The sequence below is a fragment of the Pagrus pagrus genome (genome assembly GCF_965226575.1).
Source record: "Pagrus pagrus genome assembly, chromosome: 13".
Classification (NCBI taxonomy): domain Eukaryota; kingdom Metazoa; phylum Chordata; class Actinopteri; order Spariformes; family Sparidae; genus Pagrus; species Pagrus pagrus.
In genome coordinates, this window is record NC_140197.1 from 16440858 (window position 1) to 16454109 (window position 13252).

At 43.1% G+C, this 13252-nt stretch overlaps 1 protein-coding gene across 9 annotated transcripts in view; it reads right to left on the reverse strand.

The window, feature by feature from the left end:
• Positions 1-13252, reverse strand: part of LOC311267304 (voltage-dependent T-type calcium channel subunit alpha-1I-like) — a 170389-nt gene that overhangs the window by 46664 nt on the left and 110473 nt on the right. For all 9 annotated transcript variants that reach the window (XM_084370313.1, XM_084370312.1, XM_084370311.1 and 6 more), the window contains 8 exons: positions 12536-12924; positions 8227-8378; positions 6595-6780; positions 5003-5120; positions 4722-4877; positions 4356-4446; positions 2535-2683; positions 818-1561 (listed from right to left, as the gene is read on the reverse strand). In XM_084370313.1, the coding sequence (XP_084226439.1) occupies positions 818-1561; positions 2535-2683; positions 4356-4446; positions 4722-4877; positions 5003-5120; positions 6595-6780; positions 8227-8378; positions 12536-12924 (1985 nt within the window). The remainder of the gene's footprint in view (positions 1-817; positions 1562-2534; positions 2684-4355; positions 4447-4721; positions 4878-5002; positions 5121-6594; positions 6781-8226; positions 8379-12535; positions 12925-13252) is intronic.

The following is a 13252-nucleotide window of genomic DNA, read 5'->3' on the forward strand; positions in this document are numbered from 1 at the left end:
GATTCTCATCACAATTTCCCAAAGCGGTGTCTTGAAATCGCTTCTTTTGTTCAACCAACAGTCCAAAACCCAAAGACTCCTTATTTACGATCACACATGACAAAGGGAAGCGGCAAATTCTTACATTTAAGAAGCTGAACCAGTTAATGTTTGAGAATGTTGCTTGAAAAATGAAACTTGTGACTGATTAGCAAAATAGTTGGCAACTAATTTGCTCTCTGTTGACTAATCCATTAATCGTCTAATCATTGCGGCTCTAACGATGGCACACACAAGCAGAGCCCGTGCAGCGTGCACAATGTAATCATGCAGTGAATACATAAAGACACAGGATTGCAAGGCTCCCAATTTAAATTATTTACGAAAGTGAAACACTTCTATAGCAACAGCTCGGAGCATCTTCCAACATTACCATCTGTATAGCTCTCTCCCCCGCTGTCTAAATAGTCCTTTCTAATTAACCTTGTTTCTCTCGTACACAGACTTGTTTACAATGAAAACAATGGGTCTCCCATGAGGCCCAGGTGATAGAGAGTGCAGGCTTTATACAAAGCACTTGAAAATCCTACACAAGAGAGCAGGAGATTATTGCATGTGTAAAATCTTGTACTTTAACAAAAGAGCAAATGGTTTGGTTATTGAAAATCACAAGGCTAGATTGTGTTGCTTTGTTCTGATACGCCGTCTTATCTGCATCTGTGGAATTGGACTGTGTGTTATAGGATAGTCGTATGATTGCATAAGCTCACTTCACTTACTCACCAGGCTTTTCCTAATTCTATTACCATCTAATTCCCTTCCTCCCACACACACTTACATAGTCAATGTCATCATCCAGGTCCTCCCTATCCTTGCTGCGTGTGTTAACCGCCGGGAAGACGTCGGCCATCAGCTGGCTCTGGGGGTTCGGCCCTCCAGCCGGCTCAGTCGGGTGTCTGGGAGGAGGCTGGAGGAGCTGAGACAAGGGAGTCTTCCCATTACAGTCTTGGTGCACCACTCCTAATCCACCAAGACTGTCGAGCCCACCGCCACCACCTCCACCGCTGATTACCATCCCCCCAGAGAAGCTCTTCTTCCTTTGGTGAGCATGGAGCGTCATGGGGGGCAGCGGGTGGTGTGGTGGCAGTGGACGGTGCGGGGGTCCTGGGACCTGCAGCAGATGGGGCAGTTCTAGCGATAGAGCTCTGCGGTCCCTCCTGGGTACAAAGTGACCTGGCAGCATAGGATGGGGAAGGTGAAGAGATTGTGGAGCGACAGCAGGAGGAGAGAGGAGAGACTCCTCCTCATCCGTGTGGATGTGGGGCAGGTGACGGCGCGGGGATGAGGAAGCACGGGGACCCCGTATACGAAGGCTTCCTCCGACCACTCCGCCAAGGCCTCCCAGGCCGTAGCCATAGAAGGGCCTCGCAGAGGTGGGGGTAAGGGCTGGACTGGTGGAGGGAGAAGAGGAGGAGCAGGGGCGGCATCCTCCCAGGCTGTTCCAGCTGGAGCGACGGGCCCACAAGGCCTGTGGATGGGGAGGCAGTGGGCGGCCCCAGTTGTGATAAGCTCGCCCTGGATACTGAGAAAGACAGACAGAGACGTTTTATCTATCCAGAGACACAGTGACACCTACATGTCATAGTAACGGACAAAAAGAAGAACATAGCAATTAATTCTTCACATTACGTTTTACACTTGGAAATACCATCTATACGGTACATGCTTAAACTTTTAGTCACCTAAGTGCCATAGCTAATTCAATCAATGTAGCTAATTAAATGTAGTTAATTAAACTGTTGTTTTTTTCCAGACTCCATAAAGCTGCTGAACTCTAATGCTAAATCAATAGAGCAATGTGCATTAAATACAAAAGCACTTTAGCACTTTAATTCTTACTGTTTGTTTTTTTAAGCTGCTGTTTTGTCCATGTCAAATATATAGTCAAATGTGTCTTTGACGTTTTATATATAAGTAATATAGCTAACTACCATCGTACTTATAATGGAAGTTTTTTAATGTTTTATTTGAGTGCTGGTTGACATGACATTTTCGCTGTCAGGGTGAAACAGATACTGTCATATAGGCCCAAAAAAGACATGCTGTGAGTTTCAACAATGTTGCTTGGTGCCTCAAACAACATCACGCTGCCAGGAGACTGCACCAACAGGGGAGGAGAAGTACTCTGCAAACTTGTTCCAGATGGTGAAAGCATCTCTGGTTGAGTTGTTGCTCCCAAGCCAGGAGCCGGAAGCCGAGATCACAGGCCAATCGATGATACTCTCCCTGTTGTGTCCCCCCACACTGCGGCACAACCCCTGCCCTAATCACCACAGTGCCTGATTTGGTCTGAATGAACCATCAGGCATGTAAAACCTCAATCTTTGAAGACTTGAATAAAAAATAAAAAAAAGACCTATAATTACTTATAATTACTTTCGCACTGTTATATCAAAACATAATAAATGGTCAGTCAATCAAGAACTAACAGCAGCTACGTATGTAGAGTATGTGCGTCTTTCTCAGCTTCTCTAATTACAGTCATTTTCACTTACCAGAGCCCTCTGCTCTGCCCTGCCAAGAGAAATAACGCTGTTTTTTCTGGAGCCAAGAGCAAAGGTCAACCTCTCTCCTGGATACAGACCAGGGGGCAGAGGGGCCAGATCCAGGTGCCCATTCGGGGTTAGTGTGCAGATCTTTGGGTCTGTAGGAAAGAAGGAGTGGAGAGAAAGGGATGGAGGAAAGGAACGAGTGGTGAAAAGTGGAGGGAGAAGGATAAGACAGCATTAAACAAGTCCTCCCCTACTTTAGTTAATTCTATTCTGTTGCTTCCCCGTAAACAGAACTCGGTACTCTATATCACTTTACAACATAATGTCCTAAAATGTTGTTAGGGCGAGCTCAGAGAGGCAGAGGAAGGTTTAATTTACCCTAAATCACCTTCCAGGTGCCTGAGAGGAGCTCATAATGGTGAAAGAGAGGACTATCTGCCAGTGGTTTGTCCATTCTCTAACATATCTTTTCGTGGAAAAGGTCTCGAGGAACTATTAACATTGCAAATGTGCTTTCTTCTTTTCCAGGTAAGCTGACATTTGAAAGGCAAATTTGGGCTCAGGAGAACTGTGATCAGACATCCTGAGAAACTCCCCTGATGTGCTGCTAACAGGATTGGGTGGTGTGGAACTACATGTACTGTAATTGGTATTACATAATTAGATTACAAAAAGTTGCTACAATAACCCAGATTACATTTGTTAATACATGTTAATACAAGTGTAAAAACATTAAACTTTTTTTTTATGGATGTCAATATGCTGAATATGTTCTGCAAGTAAGTTTTGTTAACGGTGATTCAACGTACCACAAGGAACTTTTAACTTGCTGTCTTAATTTAAACTGATGTCTCTATGTGACCTACATAAGCAAACAGGACCATCAGTGAAAAGACTGGTTATTTCTGTATAATTATTAAAGTTATTCTTAATGCCTATCATCATTTTTTTTTTTTATGATGGAGAGCTGAGGATGAAATGAGGAGTCTTACAGCCTGAGTTGAAACACCAGAGCCTGGTTGTGCATTATGGCACTAAAACAAAGTTATACTTTATTCAGTACTTTATTTTTAATATTTTTTTATGATGAACATTTGGAGTTTGTGCTCGACTTGTGTTACAAGAGCAGAGTTCTCTACGTGTTGTTTGATTCAAAAACAGCAACATGAACTTACATAAAAGAAACAGCCTCCTACGTATAGTATACACAATAAATTTATATTCAGTAACTGACGACATTTCAAGGCAATCTGACCCAACACTGGCAACTCAGTCCTGCTCTATACTGAATGACGCTTTGGTCGCCTCTTGGTGAGTTCACCTTTGTTTTATGCCTACAAGGAGAAGAGGGGAGAGGAGTGGATGGAGAAGTGGCATCAGGTGTGCATTATTTAAAGTCTGTGCAGCTTTTTCAACACAGACTGGAGAAAAGATGTTTGCCGCTGTTTGTTGTGGGAAATGGAGGAGAAACAAGAGAACAAAGCATGGTGTGATGAATGGCTAGATGGCCTTAGAGCAGATTTACGAGGGTGCAACTTTTGGCATTCAGACTGAAGTAGACGGATGGTGTGAGATAATAAATCCACGAACAGTTTTGTATGTTTTAAATTCTGTTATAATTCAGACAACAAAGTCAGGCTGTTTGTATGGAAATGATTAAATAATTGAAGAAATACCTTTTTAAGTGAAAGGATTTCTGATCACACAATTTGAACAGATTTTCAATGCAGTGCTCCAAACTCAAGGATGAAATGGTCACATAAAGAAGAAAAACAATCTTTATTAAACAAAACATGCTGTAGAGCTCCTACAGGCACTGAATACCTGAGAGGTGTAGAGAGTCTTTCTGCTTATCATTCTCCTCAAAATTACAGGAAGACCTGTCATCATCCGAGTAGGAGCGGTTTGCATCACCCTGTATCAGGTACAGTGGGAGAGTGGCAGAAAATACATAGATACAAGTGAGAGAGACACAGAAAGAAGAAGAGGAGAGGGATGGGAGGCGCCGCAAGGAAGAGGACACATGACAGAAGGTGAAGAAAGGAAGAATAAAAAGCAGAGTTCAAGAGTTAAAGGGTTAAAATAAAGATCAATGTCAAGATAATTTGAATAGAAACATTTAATCTGGTTTTGTTTATTTGTCTTTTGCCAAGTAAAGATGGTCCAACACCCTAAACCCAGATGTCATACCTCAGCTTGGAAACCCTCCACCAAGATAGCGACCAGTAAATTGAAGAGCACGTAGTTTCCAAAGGTCATAAGAGCTACGAAGTAGAGCGCAGCACAGGGCGTGGTGGACGCCATGCCATTGTACAACACCATGTTCCAGTCCTCCTGAGTCAAAATCTACAGAACAATACACATAGGGGGGAGCAGGAACACACATATAGTAACACACAGGTACACGTAATAAGCATATTTACTAAGGTTGTGAAAACTAAATGCTGAAAGTGTGTGAAAACTATTCATACCTGAAAGACAGTGACGATGGCCCAGAGAAGGGAGTCAAAGTTCTTCCTGTCGGGCACTGTGTCTCCGGCCTCTGTCTTCAGACTGAACTTGCAACCAAAGATGTGCATCCCCAGGATACTGCAACACAAGAAGGGACGTCTCCAATAATTCAGCCACACATGCTGTCTTGCAATAAGAAAATATTGCATTCACAGTACGTCGTTTGAGGAAGTAAGTATGTAAAGTATGCCATGGGCTCTGTGTTTGTGACACCTACAGACAATGTTTAGAATTAAGGGTTAGAGGTAGGTTCATAATTTTCATATTCATTTGTCTGCCAATACAAACATATATAACAATTATTATTTCTGCTTAATTTTAAGCTCTCTTTGTTCTCTTTCACTCTCTGTCCTTCTTCCTGCCCCTTGCTGGTGTCACAAGACTCTGACCGCCCATTAATGCCGTTCATATACTCATTCATCGCTGCTTTCTTTAGAGCAATTAATCGAGGGGTTTTAAAAGTTTATGTCTCAGCTGAGTGGGGCTGTACATTAACTGCTCACTAAAAGCTACACTGGCTAGATGTATAGGCCAAAAGCCACTCGCTCAGGCTAGCATTAGCTGGCTAAAAGCTCTGATGCCACGTGTCTGTCCTGGCACATTTATGCTTGAGTGCTGTGCTGTGGGGGGGGAGAAGCTGGCTGACAGGTACGCATAAGCACACGTAGGAAGTCACAAACACACATGCCGCATAAAGAGGCAAGCAGGTATAGGCTTATAGAGTTGGTGTGTGCGTGTATGTGTGTGTGATTATATTACACACTTTTCAGCATCCAAATTAAAATATTCACTTTCGACATTGTCTTTTTTACATTTGTCTTTAATCTTTAATAATTACATGCAATTTAGAGAATAATTCAGAAAACCATTAGGACAACTCACCCTTTTCATTAGTTACTACATTTTACATTTGACCTCGTAGTTTGAGTCTTTACTGTTATGAAGATGGTGTACCACCAACAATTTTTACAGGATTTATGATAAGTCCCTCTGCTCTAATAGTAATGGTTTATTGTCATGATTGTTCTTCAGCCTAAGGCCTATCCGCCTAATTGAGTGGAAATTCAGAAGTTTAATGTTGAATATACTGCTGACAGACAGATAAACAAGTTAAGCTGCTCGTAACTTTCCTGGCAGACATACTGCTGGAGAAGGAAGCGGGTTTAAAGAGAAAAGCCTTGAAACAACTGAGACACTGTTTGGGCAAAAATGGGGTAGAGGTCCAATAATTGGAGGCTAATCCTATTATTTTGCACAAACTATGTTCACGCCTTTGGCTATGGTTGTCTGCACCACGCTCAAGTCCTATATTTTGTCTTAATCTGCTGATATTCCACCTCAGCTTTGAAGATTTGAAGTGATAACAAAACAACCTGTCTTAGGCTGTCAAAGACACACAGTATGTGCATATCGCACCTACAGTACACACCACAATCTCTGTTCTCCTTCTCCACACATTCTTACTCACACTTTCATGCCCTCTCTGTGTCAAGCTAATTTCCTTTCTCAGCCATATTTCACATTAATAGATGCCCCTGTGCCCCTCCGTTACCTGAAGATGAAAATGAAGAGCATGAGCAGCATACAGAAAGTGGCCACGTTGTCCATTGTCTTCATCAGCACCACCAGCTGCCGCCTCAGAGCAGGCATAAACCTCACCAGCTTAATGACCCTCAGCAGTCTGAAGGTCCTCAGCACTGACAGGCCGCCGTCTGCCTGGCCGATGATCTCACACACACTGGGTTAGGGGTTGCAACAGGTGGATGTTTGTGTTTAATGGAGAGAGACAGAGGCACAGTGAGTAGCTGGAAGATGTGGAGAAATCAAAGCAACAAATGTAACTTCCAGGAGGAAGATAGTTGACTGTTGAGTCTGTTTCCCAGGTTTTCTGATACTGACATCTAACCTGAGCTGCTAACCTAAAGCGTCAGTATTTGATCTGTGGATGAGATCAACAATCAACTATCCTTCCCCTGGGTTCGTGATTATAAAACGTGTATTTTTATAATCGGGGAATGTAGGGAGAGGAAGATTTTAAAAATAAACATTAATCATCAAAAAGGAGGGAAACACCAGATCAAAAAACATCAGATAAGAGGATAAGTTGGTCCATAAGAATAACAAAATACTACTACACTGTCTATGGCCATATATAATCCATACGAGTGTGATAAGGAATACTGCTGCGTGTCACACATTTTATCCCCATGCTGCTGGACAGCTCCTATATTAATATCTGTCACATAAAATAACTAGTTTCATTAAATACAAAGCTCCATCCAAAAGATAGAAAATCTGAATGGTGTCAGGCTATCTTAACACCATTAGATGTACAGTATTTTGTATCTACATGTTTGGAGAAAAGCTCTATTTATTTTTTCCAGTGGATTGGTTTAAAGCCGCGACTTTCAGGCTCTGGATTCACTAGTGTTAAGTCATCTTTTTTAATTATTTTAATTCCATTTATAAGACACAGCTTACTGACAAAAACCTCTTTCACACATAGTTCCCAGTAAATTACAGGACTGGGGTAACCTTTCAGGCACTGCTAGTGATCTTCACGAACATCTACATTTTGTGCCTTTCCACACATGCAATGCAATGCTGGAATAGACTGAACAAGGAACGTCCAGCATACGGCGGCGGGAGTGCAGGAAAAACGAGACGGAGAGGTGAACTCAGGTTGAGTCTGTTTCACTCCCACTTCAAAACAACAGCTTACCTCACAGGTAACACAGGTTAAAGCTAACTTCCCAGAATTCCCTTCTCTCCCCTCTGAGCTCCCATCTTAACGTGAGCCACAGTCTTTGGTGAATGTCTCTATATTGTGGGTCACCACACCCTACTTTTTATTTTTTATTTTTTGCAGCCACGCGTTCAATCCATTAAAAGGAACATGCCATGGATGATGACCTTATCATGAAAATGCTCCATGCATCTCAGCAAATAGTTTGGAGTCTTGTAATTGAAAAGTTTCGCTGGCTCCACGTGAGAGCGTCTTTTGCCACTTTCATTCACAACCAAGCCATTCCAACATTTTCCACGAAATGTTACTTTATCATATAAATATCATCCCGTGCTCCCATTCACACATGAATATACAGAATATGCTCCAGAACATTTCAGGGATAGACTACAGGTGTGAGGGGCTGCAGAGACAGGCTAGTTCAGTAAACCTGCAGACCTGATGATGACAATAATGCCGTCGAAGATATTGTAGGGGTTCCTCAGGTACTCAAAGAAGCCAAAAGCAGTCAGCTTTAGGATCATCTCCAGGGTGAACATGCTGGTGAAGACGATGTTGCAGATCTCCAGGACGTTGGTCAACTCATCAGGCTGGGTGGAGGCAGGTGAGAGTGTAGAGGGTTTGACAGAAACAGAAATGCATAATGAAATAGTAAGTAAGACGTGGAAGTGGAGGAACACAGAGCGGTAGGAAAAAGATACAATGGTTCAAGTTACAAGCCTCCCAAGTTAAAAAACAGAGCAGTGAAAGACTGAGAGGCAGCTACAGACAAAGAGATAAAAACACAAGTTGATATTAAACCACTGCTTTGCAATCATTGCCACCGCAACAAAAGATGACGAAGCCGCTGTGAAGAAAACAACCGTGTGCGCATCGCATTTCTCTGCCTTTGTTGAAAAGGCTGTCACTCAAGCTGTCAGTCACTTGAAAAGAGAATTTTCTCTCACCTGGCAAACAAAATTAACACATACACCTTATCTGAGATAGGCAACAGACAGAGAGGAGGGGAGGAGGCTGGAAAACAGGGGGACAATTGTGTTTTTTAGCACAAGCTGCGAGATTATAAAGGAAAACTCAGCAAACATCACATCAACAACAATACGATGACAAAGGGAATGGAGAGAGTGTCTGTGTAGCACATGGTGTCAAACACTGGCTGAATTGGAGAGCATGTTATCTGGAATTGGCAAGAGAACACATGCATGCACCAACCGTGCACACACACATACACACACGTCAATCCCAGGTTTATTACCATTTGTATGTGCGTGTGCACATACGACTCGCTTCATGAAAGTGTATTTTGTGTGTGTACGTGTGTGTGTGTGTGTGTGTGTGTGTGTGTGTGTCCGTGCGTGTGTGTGAGTGAATGTGGGTTGTGCGCGATATGGATCAGATGCTTTTCTCTGATACCCCCTGTGAATTTCACTTTCAAAGCCAGTGGAGAAATAGCCAGCTAGCCCTGCCAAAGTTAGCAAACCATGTCAGAGAAAAACAAACTCTCGGCCCTCCCCCTCTTCTAATCCGCTTTTTCTCCATCCCCCCTTGTTCTCCATCCCTTTTTCTTTCTCTTTCTGAGTCTCATTATCAGGCAGGCTCATCTCTTCCCAATCAATATCCTCCTGTCGATCAGAGGTGGGAGAATGGCAGAAGAGAAGGAGAGGGAAAAAGAGCAGAGAGACTGTGTAGGGACAGAAGAGGACATGATGGAGGAGAGGAGAGGAGAGGAGAGGAGAGGAGAGGAGAGGAAAATACTTGTTTAAAGGTGAGAAAGAGTAAGAATGATAAAAGGGATAGAGGGAAAGGAAACAGGGCCATAACCAGCCTACTCCTCAGGGCAAAATTTTGAAACCAGTGCTTTAGTCTGAAAAACATCTACTGAGACTAATGGACAGACTACAGAGTGGTTTCAATGATGACAATACTCCCTCAGCATCTTTCTGCCTTCTCTTGCATATAATGGAAGTCAGATAGCACTTGACTTGTGGTGCTCAAAACGGCAGAAAGATTCACTGAAAAAACTCAAAAGCGATGTCTCTTTCCAGAAATCATGACCCAGTTACTCAAGATATACCATGTCGCTGCGCAGAAGGAAATGTCTACCTGCTCACGGAAGACCGGCTAGCTAACTAAGCTAGTTAACCGAGCTCGGGTGAGGAGGAAACCATTAATGTTTCATTCGTGAGAAGATTCGTACTACCTGCTGGGGGAACTCCGAAACCAATCTAGCTGGATGTATTGGGAGGTAGGGATAACTGTACAAAGAAGCACAGACACAAACACGATCTACCCCTTCGGCAGTTAGCTCTAACCTTGAGCTCAGTCCAGAACTCACTCAATAGTCATAAGTGCAAACACAGGATATGAGATTTATTGCTATCGACAGAACCATCACAGCGCTTGACATCACAGTTAAACTCAGACAAAATACCATCGCTCCCCCCCTCTCCTTGCTCTCTCGACCTGTTCACTAATTTCCCATCTCCCGAATGCAATTTCGCATTTTATCCTTTCAGCTACAGCTTCCAAGTCTGAATTCTTCTGTGATGGTTTATGCACACACACACAAGCACACACATCACATGAATGCAGTCCAACATAAATCTGAGGAAGAAATCTTTGATGGTCAAAGATCGCTCTCAAAATTTCTCAGACCACACCGAAAGAGAGTCATATTTATTTTTTATTTGACACCACACACTTGATGTCAACATCTCCCCTTAAGCAGGGTGTTGTGCAAGTAAGGCAGCCCTGAGGTTAGTCATTTTTTGGAGAGAAGCACATCACTTGCAGAGTTCCTGTTTTAGAACAAGATTGCATGAGGTAAGACTTTTTCTACTGCAGAGCAAAAAACGCGAACTTGTATCACTGCTTCTGTGTCAGCCTGTGGAAACTGTTGAGGGAGAAACACCCAGGAGACAGACAGACAGACGAAGTGTGTGTGTGTGTGTGTGTGTGTGCATGCAAATGTGCACGTGTGCTTCTGCATACATGCCTACTGCGACACGCGCACACACTCGCTCGCGCACAGAATCACGCAGGGAATTGAGCTGAAAACTGCTGTGTAACCGGCGTCTGCCTCGTTCTTCCCCTCTCGCTCGTCTCCGTCTCTTCCTTCCCCCCACAACCCTCGTTTATTTTTAGAGTCTTCAGAGATGAGAGAAGGCAACTATTCTGTACGCTGTCAAAGTGTGAGTGGGTGGATGAGAGAGAGCGAGAGAGAGAGAGAGAGAGAAGCGGGGAGACAGAGGGTGAAACTGAGGGAGGTAAAAGACAGTCAGAGAGTAGATGAGACAATTGGGGTAAGGCGGGGAGAACGGAAGGAAGGAAGACGGCAAGGACCAAAGGAGCTGGTGGGGGAAGGAACGTGCAAAGGGAAGGTGCATGGAGGGATTTATGCAGAAAATAACGGGAGAGAGATGGAAGTAAAATTAACAAGGGAGGGAATACGAGAGAAAAACAGAATGGTATGAGCTGAGAAGCAGAAATTAGGAAATAAGGATCAGTTGTTTTATGCATAATAGCTTGTGACTTTATGAACCTGCATGTGTTTTTGTCAGTGCATGCGCACACTGGACACAAATGCATGGGTATGATGTGTGTGCACGCTTACATTTGTTTGTATGCATGCATGAATGTGCGCTCTTGGCAGGCTTCTCCCTCTCTCGCTCTGGGACACCTGCCTCGGCAGCTTCTGAAGAGCCGGGCCAATGTTAAAAGCCAGCTCAGTTATGGCTACCGCAAGGCTAAATGTTTACACCTCTGTCAGGAAACTGCATGACAGCGATGCTCCACACCCACCCACTCATCCCTCTCAGTGTCATCTGCTATTATGATATTTCTAGCAGCAATGCTTCATTAGCAGTGATGGTGGCGGTTTGTCTGCTGAGGCCTCTGTGATTTGTGGGAGTGAGAGGGGAATGAGAAATTATTTCACTAACATGCTTCTTTTGACACGATAGTTGGGCTGCACAGGATGTCACTTTTTATATCTGAAGCTTCTATTGAGGGTTTCGATTGAACCTTTAAACGCCTGTCATCATATTTTAGGATGTCATCACCCTAGGGGGAAAAGAAATCCTCAAACAAAATCCTCGGGTTTGAATAAAATGACTCATCAGGTCAAAAGAGTGTATTCACTTTTTTAATGAAATAAACTTTCTTTGATAGATATCCCTGATTCAAACGGTGGTTTCTTCTTTCTTTCTACAGTCAATGTTAGTATAAAAATGATGGAATACTGAAAGCCAAACAAATTCTTCTTGAAAGTTTTTGAAAGTCTAAATGCCAAAAAAAAATGAATTGGAACTGAATAGTTTGATAGATAAAACCACGTTGTGAATTTTGGAAATCATATCGATCTATTTTCAATACATTTTGACTTTTTATCTTTAAATGTTTGGAAATGTTTTGAACAGATGAGTCAATAACAAACCTACGCGGCCACCACTGGAATCTTATTCTACAATAAGTAAACACCAACACTAATAACATTAGTGTCACCTAATCTTTATATGCAACTGTGCAGAAACACCAGGTTTAGACAGAATGAACAGTGATTAGAATGAATCAGCATGAATGGGAACATTAACATGACATGAAGTCAGTCAGATTGAAGGGCGTAAGAAGTAAGAAGCTTATTTCTAAGTAAGGATTATAAGTAAGAAACAAAAGAAAATTAAGGGGCAAATTTAAAAACTAATCCTGTAATGATGCTTATGTGACATCACTGATTATATCATCTTACCTGGTTATGATGCTCGATGCCCATGCTGATGGTGTTGATGAGAATAGCGATCATAATGCCCCTGCTGAAGTATTTGCTCTCCACGATGCCCCAAAGTTTCCTCCTCATTCCATTCCAAATGTCTCTACAGTGCCCAAAGCAAGACCTCTTCCTCTTTTTCTCTCCATCCCCCCTCTCCTCTAGATGGTTCTCCTCCTTGCCCGTCTCTTTCACTGCATCCTCATCATCTTCCTCCCCGTTGGCCAAGTCTCCCGCAGCCCTCGCCCCCTCTTTCAGTGATAATGCACATATGGGGCAGTCCTCTGGATTCTGAGGGACAGTCAGACTGATGGAGTTGGCCAGTGGCTGAGAAGTGTGGTCTGGCTTGTTCTGGTGCGGACAATGGGATGCTACACAGGTGCAGAAACGAGACCAGAAAGAATATAGAGACTTTAGCTGTTTCCATTGAATTGTCAAGTGACTTTGAGGCACTCAGAGGTGAAATTGAGAAAAATGCAAATTAGATGGCGGTACAGTCTATGTTACGAATGGCTGCAAGACAAGACCAGTTGTTTGCCAGCCACCAATGAATCTCAAAGAAGAAACAAAACCGGTTTCCTTAGTCATCTGCTAGACAGAAAGAAATGGAGATCTTCAAAATACATCTGGGAAGACACCGACAGCAGAAACCGCTTCTTCTTCTTCTCTCAGCACAGAAACAGCTGATCAGTCATGTGA